Genomic DNA, 19,855 nt, shown 5'->3' with positions numbered 1-19,855 from the left:
ATTCTTCATATTTGTTGGAATTGTCTGTTGCCTTTTTTACATTTTTGCTTGTTTAGCTGACATGCTGTGCACAGGCTAAAAGACTTTCTAGGTGACACTAGCAGTTAGTTAACTGCGGATGTGCCAATTGAAGACCCCTGCTTAAAGTATTTTACCGATAATTAGCACCCAATTACATAGTTGTTGTTTTTTTTTCAAGACATTTTCTAGGAAATTCTTAAGAAATTAAGGACCTGTGAAATAAAGAGTTACCCTTTTATTTTTTTTGTATTATTGTTATTATTTGTAATATTTTTATGTAAGGAAAGATTCTTTCTTCGCATATGTTTAGATATCATGTGATCTGAAGTGATCTTCTTGGGTTGCTGTTAGATATGTATACTGGACAGACTGGGGAGACAAAGCCTTTATAGGCCGTGTTGGAATGGATGGAATCAACAAAGCCGCCATCATTACCACCAAGATAGAGTGGCCCAACGGGATCACGATTGACTACACTAATGACAAGCTCTACTGGTCTGATGCTCATCTCAATTACATCGAGTGAGTACATTTGTCAGTAAGCAGTCACATTCTTTTAGCCTACTGTGCAGTGACTCTTGTAAGCCTTTGACTTTTTTTGTTTTTCCCCTCAGGTTCTCAGACTTGGAGGGTCAACACAGACACACAGTGTATGATGGAGATTTACCTCATCCGTTTGCCCTGACTGTGTTTGAGGACATTGTATACTGGACTGACTGGAACATGCGCACGGTGGAGAAAGGCAACAAATACGACGGCTCCGGTCGTCAAGTCCTGGTTAACACCACACACAGGCCATTTGACATACACGTATGCCATCCTTACAGACAGCCTATCGGTGAGTTAAAAATGTCAGAATCTTATGTCCGAGAGCAAAAGACTTTCGTTTACAAAATGGTTGTTTTTTACCTCGACATGTCCTTAAGTTGATTTACGTACAGGTATTTACTAGCAGCTGAACAATACCTGGCTTGTATTTTCCTAGCTGTGCTGACCTGCGATTGTTTGACTGACTGTGGCTCTCCCTCTGACAGTAAACAATCCCTGTACGGTGAACAATGGAGGCTGCTCTCACCTGTGCCTGATCCGTCATGGGGGGCGAGAACACACCTGTGAGTGCCCCGATCATTTCCTGACCATCCAAATAGGAGGCGTGACCCAATGCCTTCCCATGTGCACCAGCACCCAGTACAGATGTGCTAACAATGAACGGTTTGTCAAGATTTCTTGTCATCTTAGTACGTGATATGTAGCATTTTAAAAATCAGGGCATTATTGTCAAACTGTCTGTGTAACTACAACAAAGAAATGAAACTGTTGTTGGGAAGATTGGGAGCTGCTGTCTCAGGACAGTGGTTTTGTCAGCATCATCGTTCAAAATTAAGAGCACATCTTTTGTAATTGCCTCAGTCACAAAAGGCTTTTGCTGCTTTCATCCTGGCATTACTTTATGTATTTTCATTCTGTTTTCATTTACTGAGAAGAAAAAATATTCTGGTAGCAGTATTTACATGGGCTGTTAACTTGCTATGTCCATCATCTGTCATTTCGAAACACTGATTTGTACAGAAACTCAGTTTTCTTTCTTTGCATTGGAAAAATGGCGCCACCTGCTGTTTGTGCCATAACGTCCACCAGATTTTTCACAAACTCCTTCTTCGGTTGCACACACATTGCAGTGATGGGGTCAGCAGAGGCTTCAGATCTCCTTGGCAAATGTGTTATATATTTATATGATTACATTTTTGTTCAGAAATCCATGTAGTAATGATTTATTAATTTCAACATGCCACACGTGCTGCATTTAACGTTTAGGCCAACTTTTCCCAGCCTTTCAGCACTGCCCGGAGATATGTGGGGTTGGAAGTTAAGGAGCCTGTTTTGGCGTTTGTTTTATATACTATATTTTTTTAACATACCGTGCTCTGTGTTATTCAACACATTTGTTTTTTTTTTTACAGAATCTAAATCTCTCATTTTTATCCCTACCTCTGCCTCAACAGCTGTATTCCTATCTGGTGGAAATGTGATGGTCAGAGGGACTGCAGGGATGGCTCAGACGAGCCATCCACCTGCCCGACTCGCCATTGCAGGCTCGGACAGTTTCAGTGCAATGACGGAAACTGCACTAGTCCGCACTTCCTTTGCAACAGCAACCAGGACTGTCATGATGGCTCAGACGAAGACCCCGTGCTGTGTGGTAGGTTGTGTTCTTTTACCTGTCTCATTTTAATAGCTATTTGTCCAATATTAAGTGTTCTCTGATGCTTGCTTCTACTGTTTTTACTGAAACTTGTGTCATTTTTCCCATTTCTGTGTTTCTTCTGACTTTGTGTTTGAATATGTCTTCCCTCTAGCTACACACCAGTGTGAAACCCACCAGTGGCAATGTGCAAACAAGCGATGCATCCCCGAGTCGTGGCAGTGTGACAGTGAGGATGACTGTGGGGATCAGTCTGACGAGGACCCTGCCCACTGCTCCACCAGGACCTGTCGCCCTGGACAGTTCAAGTGCCGCAACGGACGCTGCATCCCCCAAAGCTGGAAATGCGATGTTGATGATGACTGCGGTGACAACTCTGATGAACCATTAGAGGAGTGCAGTAAGTAATTTTACAAGGACTAACATTTTGGTGCGATACACTTCCTGATATCCTAATGTGCATCAGAGTCACATTAGAGTCAAACACTTAACTCAGATGAAGATGCAGCTTGAATTAGCTGCAACTACAGACATTAAACCAAGTCCAAAGTATGACTCTCCATGGATTTTGATCATTTAAAAAAACTGCCCTAGCCTTTGTCATCATTTCTTGTCTTTGTTACTTAACAAATCCTGGTGTTTTCTCCACAGTGGGACCAGCACATCGGTGTGACAACCACACAGAGTTTGACTGCAAGACCAACTACCGCTGTGTGCCCCTGTGGTCCGTTTGCAACGGCCACGACGACTGCAGAGACAGCAGCGATGAGCAGGGCTGTGGTGAGTCTGTGACAGCCATCCTTGCGACAGGACTGAGGTCCTGTTGACATTGTGGCAGTGATTTGTAGACTGTTCATTATTATCACACCATCAGAACTTATGTCAAAACCTTCCAGGTTGATTGAGCCACATTTGGCGTTTACTGATGGTAATATGGAAATTCTAAAATTATAGCTTGGAAACAGGAGTATTTATTCAAGGAGTGAAGGGCAATTAGCCAATACTTCAGCCTCCTGTGGAACATTACACAGTGAGGTAGTGCGAAGTGCTGATGGAGAGGGTCTCACCACTCATCCTCCCCCACAGTTTGCCACTCCCTGAGAGCGCCACAGATTTATGAGCTGTCCGGTGCTATGGGTCTTCATACATGTGCGTATGTGTGTGTATGTGTGTTGTTGCTCTGTCCTTGCGTGGGGGCAGGGTTCACACAAGCCTCTTTGTAATTTGCTACAATCCATACACACTCACTGCACCCTCCCATTTCTTATCAGAGGCTCTCACTCCATTAGTGCCATGCCGGTGCAGGAGGGGAGATCCGTGCTAATCTTCCTGTAAGAATGTAGCAGATGGGGCAGGTGGAGGGCTAGGAGGGCAGGACTAGGAGGGCAGGACTGCGCTATCTGTGACCCCCAGCACTGTGTGGTAGAGACAGCTCAGACCAGCTCTCCTCCACTCCTCTCCCTTCTGTGCTTCTCATCTCCTGTAGTCTTATCCTCCGCAGACACATGCTGGCATGGAGAGAGGTCACCCATCTGTCTCAGGCATGCTGCTCTACTCCCTCTATGACTATTGCAGTTTAATTAAAAACAAGATGCCTGTCACTTCAAACTGACATTTTCATTATTACATAAAAGCCAAAAAAGGTCCAGTCATATTGTGCAGTTGTTGCACTTACTGATACATTTATCAGCTGGAACATCTCACCTTCACGCGTCTGGGACCGCTAGTTGTAGAAAACAGTGATCGGATTTTCGGTCTTCAATGGGCCAGTAAAGTTTAATATACCATATCTTTGTGTCACTGAGGTGACAATAAGTTTTTGAAATAGTAGCTTTTAAAATAGTAAAAATGATTGTATGCACAATGCACTCTAACTTGTCAGTTTATTAGGTACACCTAGTTAATGCAGTCTAATACAACTGTCCTGCAACAAATCCTACCTTCATAGAGATTATAATGTTCAGTTTTTGTTCAAACTGTTGTTTATGGTCATTTTGGAGGCTGTAAGTTTGTGGTGCTGTTGAATTGTGTTGTGTTACACTAAGGGGTATTTATTATATTTTGTTTACCCCTTTATAAGTTTATAAATAATGAGGGTAGGCTAAATATTGGAAACACCTCTCACACAATACAGTTCAACAGTGCCACAAACAACTACAGCTTTCAAACATTGCAGCATCAACTGAACATTATAACTTTCATGGAAATTTCAAGAAAACACTGAAAATATAAAATTCTCTTCACAAAGAATCAAACTCAGATCAGATTTGGTGGCTTCTGTTTAGGTCTTGCCACACTTGCGGCATTTTCAAGTTTGCCATGATACAGTAGAGGTGTTATTAGGTTTATAGTTACAAATCTCATGTACCTCCAGAAAAGATTGCAAACGCTACTTGCTCAATCTTTTTCACTTAACGTTAATACAGGGAACCATAATGTGCACTTGTAGGAAAAAAAAAAAAACTGGTCACCACTCCAAGGCAAGTTATATTAAAAGCCTTTGTTTACTTGGATATAATTGGTTTAAAGGAGCGTCTTCCTTCATGTGCTTCATCCTTTCCCAGATGAACTGACCTGCGATCCTAACGGAGACTTCCGCTGTGACAACCACCGCTGCATCCCACTGAGATGGAGGTGTGACGGGGACGACGACTGCGGGGACAACTCTGATGAACGCAGCTGCAGTGAGCGCTGTTTGTTATCCCTGATAAAGTTACATCATTCTGTAGCGTTTGAGGGTTCGGTGTGAGCACTGCCAAGAGTGCGAACAGTGAAAACAAGCGTGCCCTGTTTTGATATCATCTAAGTGTCTTTTAAGTAGGTTTATTATTGGATTTCTGCGCAGTCTCTGTGAATTGGCCAAATGAAAAGGGAGTGTTGATTACAAATAATAGTCATGCTATCATTTTATCAGACAGCGGGAAGGTTTTGTAAGAGGCTCGACACTTCTGCCGACCGCGGAGTGCTGAGAGTTGTAGTCTTATCAGCTTCAAGAGAAACAGGCTGTCCTCAGTGTGTCAGAAAGAGGGAGTGAGGGAGTCTGTCACCCCTTGCCCTGGAGAATTTAAACATGTCTGAGAACATGCCAGTTAATAAGGATAATGTAGCTTCTCAAAGGTGAAACAGCGACTGGGGTTAAATCACAGTGGTGCTGCTCTCCTTGTTGCTCTGCTGGTGATGCCAAGAGAGTCTGTCTCCAGTGAACTCACAAGCTCACTGCAGAAAAACGGCTGCACATGCTGCATGGGCTATTTTATTTTATTTGTCATTTTTTGCTGTGTTGCAGTTTTATGTCATAATACGGAAGAAAATAATACAGGGCATTCTTGATGTATTTTTAAAAGTTTGAGAAAAGTATTGAAAAGTTGATCAGTCTAAGAAGGGAGACTTCCGGGCTTTAGGTGTCCGCCTGATTTACGTGTTTCTAATATGGAAATCTAACAACAACATGATCGAGTTCTGCATTTGCTTGATTCCACACTTTAATTTCTGTTTTCATGTTTTCCCTCAGCTCCACGCGCGTGCACGGAGAGCGAGTTTCGCTGTGATAATCTGCGCTGCATTCCCGACCGTTGGGTCTGTGACCATGACAACGACTGTGAGGACAACTCGGATGAAAGGGACTGTGGTAAGTGGAGGTTCTTTGTTTTGGCTCGGGGTCTGGCTGTTTGTCAGTAACAGAGGGCGGCACTAAACAAAGAAGCAATAAAACTTCAACTTTTGAAGGATCGCATAGACAGACAGGACCACCAGTAGTTATTTATTCAAAGAGTTTATTCAGTCTGGTACAGCTGAAGGATTTCTTCCATACAGTGCTGGTAGAGTGCAGGACAGATCCTCTAAGTGTTATTCTAGATGACACACATGAAATAACAGAGTATTTACCACGTAGAAATGACGACTAAATTCTGGGGATTTGGGGTGCTGTGAGACTTTTATAACAGTCTTTTGGTCTATTTAATAAATGTGTCTTTACTGTAATCACAAAGACAAACCTAGAGCTTCCCTCTTGTGTGAGCAGCGTATACGTTGATCTGAAGTAACGTCACATTTTGTGCTGGTTCCACTGTGTTGCAGAGTTGCGGGCTTGTCATCCTGGCTACTTCCAGTGTGGTAGTGGACACTGTATCGCTGAGCGTTTCAAATGTGACGGCAACGCAGACTGTCTGGACTATACTGATGAGATGTCATGTCGTGAGTGTCCCACAGCTAATGCTTTTCCTCGTGCGCTCTTCGATGCTATCACAGAAAATGTAACATAAGCGAATACAGCATACATGGCATTCTTTATAATCCTCATGTAGTGCTGGTTTAACTTTGATTGAGGATTGTGTGAGTTTGGTTAGTACTCTTCGGGTGTATAAGTCACAGATTTAGTTTGACAGAATGGCTCTGGCTTTCAGCGACCCGCTTTCCCAATGGCACATACTGCCATGCCCACCTGTTTGAGTGCAAGAACCATGTATGTGTCCAGCCTCAGTGGAAATGTGATGGAGACAATGACTGTGGAGACAACTCAGACGAGGAGCTTCACCTCTGCTGTAAGTAACATAAAAACCCAGAATCGCATAAAACAACATATTAAATCAGTATTTAAAAATTATCGCGTTGAAGTATCTGTTCCGTTTTCTTGAGACCTGCTGTTTCTGTCCATCGACAGTGGACATCCAATGTGAGACTCCGTTCCGTTTCCGCTGTGAAAACAACCGCTGCATCTACAGCCATGAGCTGTGTAACTCCGTTGATGATTGCGGTGACGGCTCTGATGAGAGACAGGAAAACTGTAAGTGTGATGCTTTTTGCAACAGAGGCTTTTTGTAAAAAACTCTATTTTCAAACGTCATTAAATGGGTTTTTCTCTCTATCTAGGCCAAAGCCCCACACATGGCCCCTGTACAGATGATGAGTACAAATGCAGTAATGGACAATGCATCCCTCTACAGTATGCCTGTGATGATTATGATGACTGTGGAGATCAGTCGGATGAGTTCGGATGCCGTAAGTAACATTAGAAAAGAGTATATCAGTAATAGAATCCAAATATTAAAAAATGTTCTTATATATCCGTATTCTGTTACAAATAATTCCCAGAAACAGCTAGTGATTACTGTACAATGTATCGGCAGGTGTACTAAAAACTCTGATAGATTAAACCTACCATAAGTGGTTTTCAGTACAGTTTGAAGTGGAAATATGTAGAATTATCAAGACAAGATACCATTTTACTGTGCTGATAGACTTTATACTTTATATTTTGAGGTTGAGGATTCATTTATTTCTGGAAAGAAGTGGACATTTATTCAGCTGAAATCGTTCATTCAGACCATTTATAGTAAGTTAAATAAACATATCTTGCAGTAGATTCATTCAGTACCAGCAACATGATCGCAATGCAGTGAACCACAGTACTATTAGCTGTTTTGACTGACCTCAACTCGACTCTCCATGACTGGCTGAGAAAGTAACCACAGGGCAAACCTATAACAGGACAGACTCATTACTATACAGTTACCTACATGAAGTTTAACTTTTTGTGTGTGTTTTTTTTTTTTTCTTTTGTTAATCTGCTGCTGTCAGACCATGGCAGTGGGCACGTGTGCAGTGACAACATCTGTGAACACAACTGCACCGACTTGACCCAGGGAGGCTTCCTCTGCTCCTGCAGGCCTGGCTACAAGCCCAGAATGACAGAAAAACACACCTGTGAAGGTAAAACAACGCGTCGGTCAGTCAGTCGTGTGCTCAATCCATTCAAACACTGACACAGAAGTATTTTTCTACATTCAATTAATGTTTTTCTCTTCTTTTTCATTGGTTCTGCTTTTGGAAAAAGATGTAAATGAGTGTGAAGTATATGGGACGTGTCCTCAGGAGTGCAAGAACACAAAAGGCAGCTATGAGTGCTTTTGTGCTGAAGGCTTTCACTCGTTTGGCGAACCGCATGGGACAGAGTGTGCCGCCCAGGGTAAGAGCTTGGCATTCATACAAAGAAGAAAATTCTTTAAAAAAAAGCTCTCTTTTATATCTCATTAAAGCCAAACCCTGAATTGAAATGGCTAATAGCTCTCACCACACTTCAAATTCTATACAGGAAACCCACCAGTGCTGCTCTTGCCGGACAACGTTCGCATCCGTCGTTTCAACCTGTCGTCTGAGGAGTACTCAGACTATGTGGACAATGCCGAGCACATCCAAGCTTTGGACTACCTGTGGGATCCAGAGGGACAAGGCCTCAGTAAGGCTACTGCTGTAAACTCCTTAATGTTTTGTGGTAACAATGACACAGCCAGATCTCCGAGTTGGGATAAACTTTATCCCCCGATGTGCCGTAGGTATTGTGTACTGGACAGTTCTGGGTCCGGGATCTCACTTTGGCTCTATCAAACGCGCCTATATGACCACATTCAACGATCACGGTAACAACCCAGTGAAAGAGGTGGATCTGAACCTGAGATACGTCGCTAATCCAGACGGCATTGCTGTGGACTGGGTTGGAGGGTAATTCACCAGGATTATAACTTCACTTTTGTAAAGGTGGCCTCTAAGTTTCACTCAGCTGCTCACTATGTACTTATTACACTTTACAGGCACATTTACTGGACAGATTCAGGGACCAATCGAATTGAAGTGGCCGAACTGGATGGGCGGTACAGGAAGTGGTTGATCCACACTGACCTTGACCAGCCTGCTGCTATTGTTGTCAATCCATCACTCGGGTAGGAGGCTGTTGAGCCTTAGTATTAAAAATATTTCGTTTGCGTCTGTAATTCTTTTGTGCAGCATAAGGAGGCTTTATGTCCAGGCAAAAAAAAAATGTCTTTGTAATTATTTCTGTATGGCAGAATGATGTACTGGACAGACTGGGGCAGGAAACCCAAGATAGAATCAGCGTGGATGGACGGTCAGCACAGAGAGGTGCTGGTGAACGAAGAGGACCTGGGCTGGCCTACTGGGCTGGCTCTGGACTATCTGAACGGAAATAGGATCTACTGGTGCGACTCCAAAGAAAACATCATTGAGTCCATGAAGCCTGATGGCACAGACAGGAAGATCGTAATATCAGGAGGTCAGAACACTGAGCTACAGGGCAGACAGTCTGCAGTCATACACAGTTGAAGCTTTATGGGTGCTGATAAATTCAGTGTTTTTATTCAACGCATAGTGAAGGTGATCAAAGACTGAGTATGATGTGCATTAACAGTATTGGGTTTTCTCTGTTCCAGATATTGGACATCCCTACAGTCTGGATGTCTTCGAAGGGCATGTGTACTGGACGACAAAAGAGAAGGGTGAAGTGTGGAGGACTAATAAGTTTGGGAAAGGACATAAAGTCAAAATTCTAACCATCAACCCCTGGCTGACTCAAGTCCGCATTTACCAGGAGCAGCGACACATCCGTTCAGGTCAGAACACAGAAGGATCCGTGTCGGGTTTGTGCAGAATATGAACCAATTTCACTGTAGATACCACCTTGATAGCACCTGGACTACCAGACTGAATTTCTACAATAACCCAGAACATTGACAGCCAGAGAGGAGAGCAATGAATTCACAAAGAGAGACCCCATTTTTCAGAAGGTCACAGGCAGAGGGAGCAGCACACATAACAGCTGTTTTAGCTAGTTCTGTGCAGACTTTGAGAACTGTACATTTAAAATCAGGCCTGGAAACAAAGAGCACACCTGTTCATATGCTTTGGTGTTCTGAAGATTTTCCAAACAATCAAAGTGTGAAGGGGAGCTGTAATAAAGCTTTGTTGATGTGGTACATGTGTGTTATAAAAATATGTAATCAACCGGCTGTGAGCTTATTCTACAGGATGCATTTTCAGGGAAGGATTTTCTCTTGCATTGAACCATGTCTAACAGTGTTATTCTTTATACTCCGTCCTCTTCAGTGCTCAACCCTTGTAAGAATGTGTGCAGTCACCTGTGTCTCCTCCGGCCTGGTGGGTACACCTGCGCCTGCCCGCAAGGCTCCTCTCAGTTGGAGTTTGACTCCAACAAATGCGATGCAGGTAAACAACAACAGCCTGACTGCATGTACAGTCTGTAGTCTCGTGTTAGCTGTTGTGTTGCATCTCATTTTGCATTCCTAAATCCAAATTCTCCACATGTGCCTGGCTGCTCCTGTGTGGTTTTGTGAGATTGTGGTGTGATGATGTATTTTTTATTTTTTATTCCTTTTTGTTTTTTTTATTTCTGTCGTTTGCCTGGCTTTTGCTCCTGCAGCCATTGAGGCACCTGTTGCAATGCCCCTTGCATGCAGATGCATGAATGGTGGAACCTGCTACACTGATGAAGGCGGTCTGCCCAAGTGCAAGTGAGTGTAGCTGCGGGTGCCATTTACACCAGTAAATGATTGTCCATCAGTCATACACACTAATGTCTGATATATTTGATATTCCAGCTTTTTCAGACATACTCTAAGATGCTGTTGCTGTTATGTTTATTCGGTTTAGATGTCCATACGGTTATGTGGGCAGCTACTGTGAGATGGGGAAGTCAAGGGGCGCTCCAGCAGGAACGGGTACTGCACTTCTCCTATTATCTATCCTTTTATTTATTTATTCTCATTCAAAGTATCTGAATCAGTTCATACTTCTTAACACGTTGCAGAGCTTTTCATAATGAATTAGTTACACTTTTTGCGAGAAGTTGACTAAACAAATTCTTACAACCAATAATCTGTGGGAGTCCTTCACATTTGCAGTGGTTGATATTTGTGAGCTGCCGCACAGTAACAGTCATGATCTGCTGGCTTGACTGAAGCAGATCATGGCCAAAAGTGATGAAGTCACACTTGTTACTTATCTAACTAATGGCAGGGCAATAAAACTGCTTAGAAAACAGTCTGGATCAGCAAATACTGGAGACGCTGATGAGCCACGATCACACTTTTGCTCAATAAATAGCCAAGTAATACTACAATGGATCACTGTTTAACCTCAGCAGTAGCAGACTAGTCAGCAAAATATTATTAGGAATGTTTATCATCAGCATCTTGTTCCCAGTGTCTCACAACCACACAACTGAATATTTTCCACTCTCCCTGTGTTTAGCTGTGGCTGTTTTACTGGCCGTCATTATCATCCTGATAACTGGAGCTTTGGCTGTGGGGGTTTTCCTCAACTACAAACGAACAGGATCCTTCATCCCCTCCATGCCCAAACTACCCAGGTATCTCAGCTCTCGCCTTTGATTCTGCCTTCTCCATTCAGCGCATGTTTTTTGTACTGAAGCTCACACTAGAGTATTTAGACCAAAGTCCACATTGGGGTGTTTTGTTTTTTGTCCAGCCTCAGTAGCCTGGTGAAGTCCGGTGACACTGGGAACGGGGTGACGTTTCGCTCTGGTGATAATGTTGATCTTGGACCTTCACACATTGGAGTGTCATTCATTGACACGGCCATGCAGATGGTGAGTCCAGGAAGACTGCCCATTAGCAGTTAACATTCTCCCAAGTCACTGAAAGTGTCAGCATTTTTAACTCACAAACAAGTGCTCTATGTGGTGTTTATTGACAAGTTTTTATTTTAGCACTCCTTTTTAGAACTGCTTGTTTCAACATCAGTTGAGAAACAAGAGCTTAGTAAATCAATAGTCTGTCTTTTGAGGTTTAATAATTACTGTAAAACCAATCTTACCAATATAATATCCCCATAGGATGATAACTTTGCTATGGAAGCTGGGAGGCAGCCGATCACATTTGAGAACCCATTATACGCCACCGCTCCCGGAGTGTCCGGTGATCCTGCTGTCATTCATGCCACACAGGTATGAATGATATTTTTTTGTTTTGTTTTTGTGTCATACCATTTAAATGGTCCATCACACATAGAATTGCATGGCATCAATTAACACCACCCAAAAAAAAAAAAAAATCACTAACTATTCCTGCAAACCACATACTGCTCACAGTTCAGTGGGTTTCATCATTTCAGCATCTTCCAAAGGAAAGTAATTTTTTTTTGTTTTAATTAACATCTTTCTACAATCATGTTATAATCGACAATATTCAACAAAATGCACTTACGTTTGTATTTCATTTTCATAAAATATATGTATTTAATTCGACCAGACAGGTTAGACTGTATGTGAGCAGGACATCTCAGAAGTATACAGTATGACTAGATTTCATTGAAATAGTGAATGAAAATACTGCTGGCCGACAAAAAAAGGAATTAGGATTTCAGTTTCACAGTAGTACAGTATGGCACGGTAAGTGTTGGGAATATTTTTGGATTTAATGGGAAATTTTTAAATGGCTCAGTGTTGGTGTGTGTGGGCCACAAGAGCCTCGTCATCACTGAATATTTTATTCACAAAACGACAAAAGAAATTGCTGCGCACTGCTGTCTCATTCCCAACTCTTCTTTTATTCTACATGGACATGAGGAAATCACGTGGTCAAAATATTGTCATGTCCATGTAGAATGAAAGAAGAATTTGGATCAGTGCATTTTTTTTTTTTTTTAAAGATACTTGTTATCCAGCACCTAGAAAAACTTTATGAATGTGCATGTGTCTCCTGATGACTGTCTAAATATTTCATTTACCCTTCAAAGTGACAAATTTTGGTAATTAGTAAATGCCAGTTAGCTCATTTGCAGGCAGTTATGACATGTATGGCAACCTTGCAGGTTACTGTTAATGTGAGTGGTGAACAGCTGGAGAACAACTTTGTGAACCCGGCGTACCGCGGGGATCAGGGTGTGGGCGTTGTGAGCACATCTGCTGTCAGCGCCAAACCTGTTCAGGTGAGTCTCTTTTTAAACAGTGATGTCCATTTAAAACGACACAAGCTGAATTACTCAAGTGTGACGTCACCTCGCCGTTTGTGATTGTTTGCAGGAGTCAAAGTGGAGCTTATTCAAACGAAAATTAAAGCCAAGCACGACATTTGAAAACCCTTCATACTCAGAGGTGAGTTTGGGCATGTTAATCGCAATGATGAAGATTTTTAAGACCCGAGTTCCAAAACAAAAAGTAGAGTTTTGTTTTTTTTTGTTTTTTTGTTTAAATCTGGTTTACCTTCTGCATTGCTTTACAGATGAAGGATGAAAAGCCTGTAGGCGGCAGCGGGGACCCTTCTGCCCCTGACCCTTCTCCGTTTGTCCCCCCCACCAAACCTCAGAAGAGGGATCGTCCCAGCACCTTTTCGCCAACTGAGGACAGTTTCAAGGACACGGCCAACCTTGTTAAAGAGGACAGCGATGTATAACCCCTCTCTTACAGACAGGAATCGAAAAAACAAACACACTTTGCACAGAATTTATTTTTTTATGCAGCCTGTGTACAAAACTCAAATTGTTTTAGAAAAGAGAAATACATTTCTATAGAATGAAGAAAAAAGTCTTCTGTGACTATGCCTTCTGACATTTCTTATGCCAATTCTTGTGTTGATGTTTTTTTCTTTATTCTGATGTACAATATGTATATCTTTGCACTGAAGCTGCTGATAGAAATGTTAATAAATATGTTGTATATTTGTAAATTTGAACAGTAAGATTCTGAAATAGATCCTATGAATAGTTCGACATAAACACAACAACACATATAAAAGGTGAGCTGCAGTCTGAATGTACAGTACTTATATGATTGAAGGTTTTCACAGAAATGTGCTGGATAGTGACATTTTTTGCCACTGAACTAAACTGAGGATGTATTTACTTCATCCGTCACGTTTATATACCTCATTTCAGGGCTGAAAAATTGAAGCAAAACAAAAGAAACTCATACGTGCTCCGGTATAAACAGACACATGAGCTCAAATACGTGTGCGAAGCATTCTTAATCTCTACCTACATTCCCTGACTTTGTAACTTTGAATCAACATGATCATTTTTTTTTTTTTTTTTTGTAATGATATTGGAATAATGGCCTAAATAGTTTGGAACAATACTTGAACTTGCCCATGTCTGTTGCATGGAAATGAATTTATGTAGTTGATTATCTCTACAAGAGCCACACGTGACCTGAGGATGCAGATGTAGAGTTGTTTTATAAACAAAGTGAATAAATTCTTTACTTTACAGAATGATATATTTTGTATCATAATGAGGACGAAAAAAAAAAACTGTACCTGTGATCATCCAGAACATGCCCACGTGGTTTAAATTGCTGCTGCTGAGACATGAATGAATAAATTTCCTATTTTGTAACACAGTCTGGACAGGTGTTTTTTTTTTTTTGTTTTTCCTCCACCCCTTAATGTTACAGTATGTTTCATTTTATAACATTCATTTTCATGTTTTCATTCATACACATTACTGACCGGAAAAGTCAGACAAACCCTTTTAGAGCGGCAGCGGTTACTACAGTTCAGTCGTTTAGTTCACAAGTCGTCCGCTAGATGTTTCTTTCATCTTTAGGCGAAGGAAGAAGCACACTGATGAAAAAGTCTGAAATAAATGAAGGGAGATAGGAGAGAGGAATCCAAAAAAGCTTTGCATCCCAGCCTGCGCTGTACCGTGTGCGTGGGAAACAAGCTGTCAGCGCGTGCTCCATGCACCTTGTCACCTTGGAGATGTCTGGACTGCACAAGAAGCGCATGGAGAAGTTCTGAGCTTTCACGTCTGATGGGGGGACAAAAACAAACGAGAGGAATCATTTAGGATATTTATTTGACACTTGCTGAATGAAATAAACTGCACCTCCAACTCACAGTCTTCCAAGTATGTGGCCCCATATGAGGCTTTAACGTCCTGAGGGAGGCGAGTCCACAGCTTCTTCAGGTCGGCTTCTAAAAGATCCAGCTGGGTCAGACCTGTCTTGAAGAAGCCGGGCTCGATAATGCTCACTCTGATACCAAAGTGCTGCATGTCCCTCCTGGGCAGAAGAAGCAAATAATTTTTTTTTTTTTTAATGCAACTAAAAAAACTTCTTAAATACCAAAAAATAAGTGAAAAGTTAAAAAAATAAATACACATTTGTGTAGCAGGGCTCCCCCCCCCCCTTCTGTCCTATCCCAGCAGTCATCTCTTGGGCCCTTCAGATTTATCTTGTGACCCTAGAGAGGGGCCCAACCCTTACATTGGGAACCACTAGGCTAAACTATCTAAATGTATATAAAGTAGTTTTTGATTTTAAACCAAAGATTGGTCCTCCCCGAGAATTTTACAAGCTTGAAAGTTGTTCTATACTTTCTTTGTTGAGTGTTAACATTTACCATGATCTGATGGTGTGAAGCGTCATAAGCCAAATTGCCCCACAGGAACATTTAAGATTTTCCGTACTCTAAAAGAAACTACAGGTCTGTTTTGTTTCTACTTCCCTCTTTACAGCATGTCTTAAGCGTAAGAGCATGTGTGATGAATCAGTTTCCGTCCCTTTACCTGAGGCTGTCAGAAAAGGCTTCCACTCCATATTTGGACAGGCAGTATCCTCCACCGCAGAGAGACAGTCTGCCCAGGATACTGGCCACATTCACCACCCTGCCCTGGGCTTTCTTCAGCAGTGGCAGAAACTTGAGAGTCACCTCAATGACTCCCAACAGATTCACATCCAAGACCTGTGCAAAATCCGCCAACTGCATCCATTCGGTTGGGCCGATGGGTATGGACCTGCCAGCGTTGTTCACCAGCCCCCACAGACCTGCAGAGGAAAAGGGCGGGTTAATTACCAAATCTCCAGCGACAGCATTTATCAACTTCATTTCTCTTTTGTTAATTAATAAATGACTCTGTGCCAGAGTCGGTTTGAAGGACTAGGGAGGGTCCAGCTGACTGGCAGCAAACTGGCAAATGTTTGTGTGTGTGAGAATGGTGGGTTCTCTATTTATATTTTGCAAATTCAGTAAATATATTTGAACCATTTGTTGTCTAAACTGGTTAAATGGCTCAACTACTCACATGCATCCATAAAAAAAAGGTAAACTTGATACAGTCATCTACCTATGCCTCTGTAGACGTCTCTCACTGGCCTTACTCCACGGGGCTTTGAGAACGTGCACACATTGAGGTGCAGACCATCGTCATGGAGAATGGTCGTGTGACCCGTTTAATTTAGATGGTCTTTACTTACTGTTGCCAAAATCTGAATCAAAGACCAAAAAAGACCTTGATCTCCTTGACGTTTTGTACTTTTTCACATATGTGCATCTTATCCAAACAGGCTACTTTTGCACACTATGGATATTTACACAGCCAGTGATTGTACTGCGATAATCTTTCATTCCTGGTATCTTTGCATTTATTTATACCATTTAACACATTAACTCAGTTCTACACAGTCTTCTTGCAACTAATGATTATTTTCATTGTTGGTTAATTCATTTGTTCACGATTAATTGTTTTGTTTATAAAATGTTAGAAAATAGTGAAAGATCCCAATATGACATTTTCAGAATATTTATTTTATCTGACCAATAATCCAAAATCCTGAAAGATTCATCATATATGACAAATAAAAGCATCAAAACCTTTACTATAACCTTAAGTAACCACTGTTGTTCTATTCTCTTTATTTTGCTTTACTGACCCCTGCACCAAAATCAACTCCTTACGAACATGTACTTGATGAATAAAGTCTGATTCTGAAAAGTTGTATCTTTAATTCATAATTATTGTAGAAGGTTGAGAGTAACCAATCTCAAATGACTGCAGACACAAAACTAATGAGACTTTCTATGAAGTTCGGTTAACTAGCTCAGTCTTAATATGGAAATCCTAAGAGATTAATGGACTGGCACTCTGCTTATGTAATCAGTGTTCATAGGCCAAAATGCCATAGTATAGGGAACAGTATCTGGTACAGACTGTACAGTGTTAAAACAGAATTGCAACACAGTGGATTTGTAAGGTAAATCCACTCTACAAATAAAGCAGGGTGTAAAAAGTGTTTTAAATGTTTAGAATAAAGTCAGGATCAAGTTTGTATCCATCCGAAGCGCAGATTTATGCCTGGAGAGGCTTTAGTGTGTGTCTGGTTGTTAAAATGCTCTCAGTAGGAGGATGGGATGGTCCAGGTTGCCTTATCTCCTCCAGTGCCTCACTCTGACTGGCACCCTATCTGTGCGTAGCCCCCCGCCGTCCGCCCGGCTCACCTCGCTCCCCGACCTCTCCGCTCACGAACTCCGCCGCCCTGCCGATGCTCTCGCTGTCTGTGACGTTCAGCAGGAGCGTCTTCAGCCTGGGGGAGGCCGCTGCCTCCAGCTCCGCCGCGCCTCTCTCCGTGAGACAGGCGGCTATGACTCGGAGGCCCTTTGCGTCCAGCTGCCGGGCCAGCAGATTCCCGAAGCCGCTGTCGCAGCCTGTGACCAACACGTGCCTCCGGCCGAGGCCGCCGACCCTGTCGGCATCTCTGACGCGCCAGCGGAGGGAAGCGAGAGCGGCCACGAGTAGCGCGGAGGTGAAGAGCAGAGGTGAAGAACAGATTACCTGGAGAAAAGAAAGAAAGGAAAAAAACACACCTTTCGCTTTTGGTTCACATTTTGACTCCTGTAAATCCTAAAATCAAACATTTTTTCTTGCCTTTCGTCTTTTCCATGGAAGTGGTTGGAAACAGATGTGAATATTGATGCGAATAGTGCGACGAGAGAGAGAGAAAAGAAAAAAAATCAACTTACCTCTAATAAATATGTCGTTAGGTTGTCAGTTGACACCTGGGTGCACAAACGTGAGATGAGTTTCTTCCGCTCAAAAACGTTAAAGCTCCCACACACACACACACACACACACACACACACGCGCGCACAGGCGCGGAAGATTAACATGTAAAATACCCAAAGTGCATCAGTTTGGCCACAACATGATCTAGACCCAACATTATTAACCAATAACTTTCACCGCTGTACTTGTCCCTACCGGGAATAAGCAGCAGGGATATGCAGCACCAACACAAACTGGATTAAAACTTGTACAAACACCCACTTCATCAAAAAAAAAAAAAAAAAAAATGCATTTAAACTCCTGCGGCCAGTGTCAAAACGTAAACAAGCGCATATTCTTAAAAAAAAAAAAAAATTACTGATATTTAGCCAAATTGCCACATGGGGGCCCACAGATCATTTCTGCATCAGAGCCCCCTAGTGGGTTAATCCGGCCACGGCAGCAAAACCCTCATATCAAATAATGAGTGAAATAAGAAGTTAAATAATAATAATAATAATAATGATAATGAACGATCAAAATCACGCAATGCAGCAAAAGTGAAACAAAATAGAATAAGGCCGGTTGTGGCTGCATGAGAGAAATGAGACGATGTCCTGAAACTAAAGGGTCAGTTCACCCAAATCACAAGCGGCATCTGGCAATGCAAATAGGTCTGGTTTTAGTATTGAAGTATCAGATGTGAAACGTCCGCTGCAATGTCAGTGGTAAAGTATCGAACTATAATTACTCCAGTACTGTACCTAAGTACTGTCAGGTACTCGTGCTGCACTTGAGTACTCCCACTTTATGCCACTTTATACTTTTACTCCACATTTGTTTGACAGCTCGAATCACTGGCTGCTTTTCGGCTGCTCATTTCGCGTTCAAAAAATACGATCATCTTATAAAATATGGTTAAATTAGTGAAAACTAACACCACCTCAACCAACGGTAAATGCTACTCACACGTGATTGCATTAGTTATACTAATCCAATAACAAAGCACAATAATATAACATTAATTTTTCGGCATAATGGACACTTTTACTTTTGAAACTTTTCAGTACATTTCTAACTACATTTTCTTGTAGTATTTCTATACTTGACTAAAATTGTGAAAGCTGGACTTTTACTGGTAGTAGTAAAACCACTCGCAGTATTTGCTTTGGGGTATTGCCACTTTTACTTAAGTTAAAGATCTTAATACTTCTTGCACCGCTGTGCAATACCAACAGATAACAGATGACAAGAGATGAACTGAATGATGTCAGTGGTGCTCAAATCATTTAAAAAAAAAAAAAAAAGCCATTTACTGATTCATTCCTGATCTCATTAAGCTGGTTGGTACAAAAAATCCTAAATGGTTCAGTTAGTCACTTGGAGTGTTCAATTATTGAATAGTTAATTTTTTTTGTGTCAAATAAATGAAAATAACAGGTTTATATACATATGCCAGCTGTTTGGGTGTTCCCGATGAGCATGAAAGCCAAAGTTAATATTAATTAAAGCTATGTAACGTGTAATAATAATAATAACGCACACATACCATGGCTACAGTTCTTTAGCTGTAGGTGTGTCTTCCTGATCAAGACAATTAGATCACTGAGTGCAGTGACGATCCTTTCTCAGTCAACACTGGACGCTCCAGGGGAAGTTAGGCTTAAGTTTCTTTGGACTGACCTCAGTGTGTCTGCAGAGTCAAGGTCCAGGGTTTACTGTTTCAACAGCATGGGGTGGGATTGTGTAATCGACAAAACCAGATTACATGACCCCTGCTTTCGATAACCGCGTTCCCCTTTGACCTAAAATCCACGCTGAAAACGCAACAACTCAGCCCAAAGGTTACAGAGAAAAACACTATTCTTTGTCTTTGATATTGAGGAGAAATGAATGACAATGATCAAACGAGCGGGTTTAAACAGAGGCAGGGGAGCCAAAGTACATCAAGAACAAATGTGTTACAAGTTAACAGAGGTGTGACACTGTGCTGAGGATCAATATATTGTGACTTGAGAAGCAAACGACATTGTCTGGGGTCAA

General features: G+C 41.8%; 2 protein-coding genes across 2 annotated transcripts in view; one reads left to right on the top strand and one right to left on the bottom strand.

Moving 5' to 3' along the window:
• Positions 1 to 13,550, top strand: part of lrp2a (low density lipoprotein receptor-related protein 2a) — a 47,954-nt gene extending 34,404 nt beyond the window's left edge. Inside the window, exons 52-79 of the mRNA XM_040147667.1 lie at positions 373 to 543; positions 636 to 859; positions 1,056 to 1,233; positions 2,025 to 2,221; positions 2,379 to 2,624; positions 2,876 to 3,004; positions 4,789 to 4,908; positions 5,736 to 5,852; positions 6,302 to 6,418; positions 6,628 to 6,765; positions 6,885 to 7,007; positions 7,094 to 7,222; positions 7,802 to 7,933; positions 8,058 to 8,189; positions 8,316 to 8,459; positions 8,557 to 8,722; positions 8,812 to 8,940; positions 9,067 to 9,290; positions 9,448 to 9,627; positions 10,121 to 10,240; positions 10,455 to 10,545; positions 10,685 to 10,752; positions 11,285 to 11,402; positions 11,522 to 11,642; positions 11,889 to 11,999; positions 12,866 to 12,982; positions 13,077 to 13,148; positions 13,276 to 13,550. Of these exons, the coding sequence (XP_040003601.1) occupies positions 373 to 543; positions 636 to 859; positions 1,056 to 1,233; positions 2,025 to 2,221; positions 2,379 to 2,624; positions 2,876 to 3,004; positions 4,789 to 4,908; positions 5,736 to 5,852; positions 6,302 to 6,418; positions 6,628 to 6,765; positions 6,885 to 7,007; positions 7,094 to 7,222; positions 7,802 to 7,933; positions 8,058 to 8,189; positions 8,316 to 8,459; positions 8,557 to 8,722; positions 8,812 to 8,940; positions 9,067 to 9,290; positions 9,448 to 9,627; positions 10,121 to 10,240; positions 10,455 to 10,545; positions 10,685 to 10,752; positions 11,285 to 11,402; positions 11,522 to 11,642; positions 11,889 to 11,999; positions 12,866 to 12,982; positions 13,077 to 13,148; positions 13,276 to 13,446 (3,985 nt within the window). The 3' untranslated portion in view covers positions 13,447 to 13,550. The remainder of the gene's footprint in view (positions 1 to 372; positions 544 to 635; positions 860 to 1,055; positions 1,234 to 2,024; positions 2,222 to 2,378; positions 2,625 to 2,875; positions 3,005 to 4,788; positions 4,909 to 5,735; positions 5,853 to 6,301; positions 6,419 to 6,627; positions 6,766 to 6,884; positions 7,008 to 7,093; positions 7,223 to 7,801; positions 7,934 to 8,057; positions 8,190 to 8,315; positions 8,460 to 8,556; positions 8,723 to 8,811; positions 8,941 to 9,066; positions 9,291 to 9,447; positions 9,628 to 10,120; positions 10,241 to 10,454; positions 10,546 to 10,684; positions 10,753 to 11,284; positions 11,403 to 11,521; positions 11,643 to 11,888; positions 12,000 to 12,865; positions 12,983 to 13,076; positions 13,149 to 13,275) is intronic.
• A 401-nt stretch (positions 13,551 to 13,951) lies between these two features.
• Positions 13,952 to 19,803, bottom strand: rdh1 (retinol dehydrogenase 1). Its single transcript, XM_040147661.1, has 6 exons — positions 19,362 to 19,803; positions 17,791 to 17,826; positions 17,269 to 17,602; positions 15,560 to 15,818; positions 14,890 to 15,053; positions 13,952 to 14,800 (listed from the first exon to the last, which is right to left on the bottom strand). The coding sequence occupies exons 1-6, from the start codon at positions 19,362 to 19,364 to the stop codon at positions 14,574 to 14,576; spliced, it is 1,023 nt and encodes a 340-aa protein (XP_040003595.1). The 5' UTR covers positions 19,365 to 19,803; the 3' UTR covers positions 13,952 to 14,573.
• Positions 19,804 to 19,855: the final 52 nt, after the last annotated feature.

The sequence above is a fragment of the Xiphias gladius genome, chromosome 16 (assembly GCF_016859285.1).
Source record: "Xiphias gladius isolate SHS-SW01 ecotype Sanya breed wild chromosome 16, ASM1685928v1, whole genome shotgun sequence".
In the NCBI taxonomy this organism is placed as follows: domain Eukaryota; kingdom Metazoa; phylum Chordata; class Actinopteri; order Istiophoriformes; family Xiphiidae; genus Xiphias; species Xiphias gladius.
The sequence above is the reverse complement of the archived record's forward strand: the minus strand, read 5'-3'. Positions and strand labels throughout refer to the sequence as shown.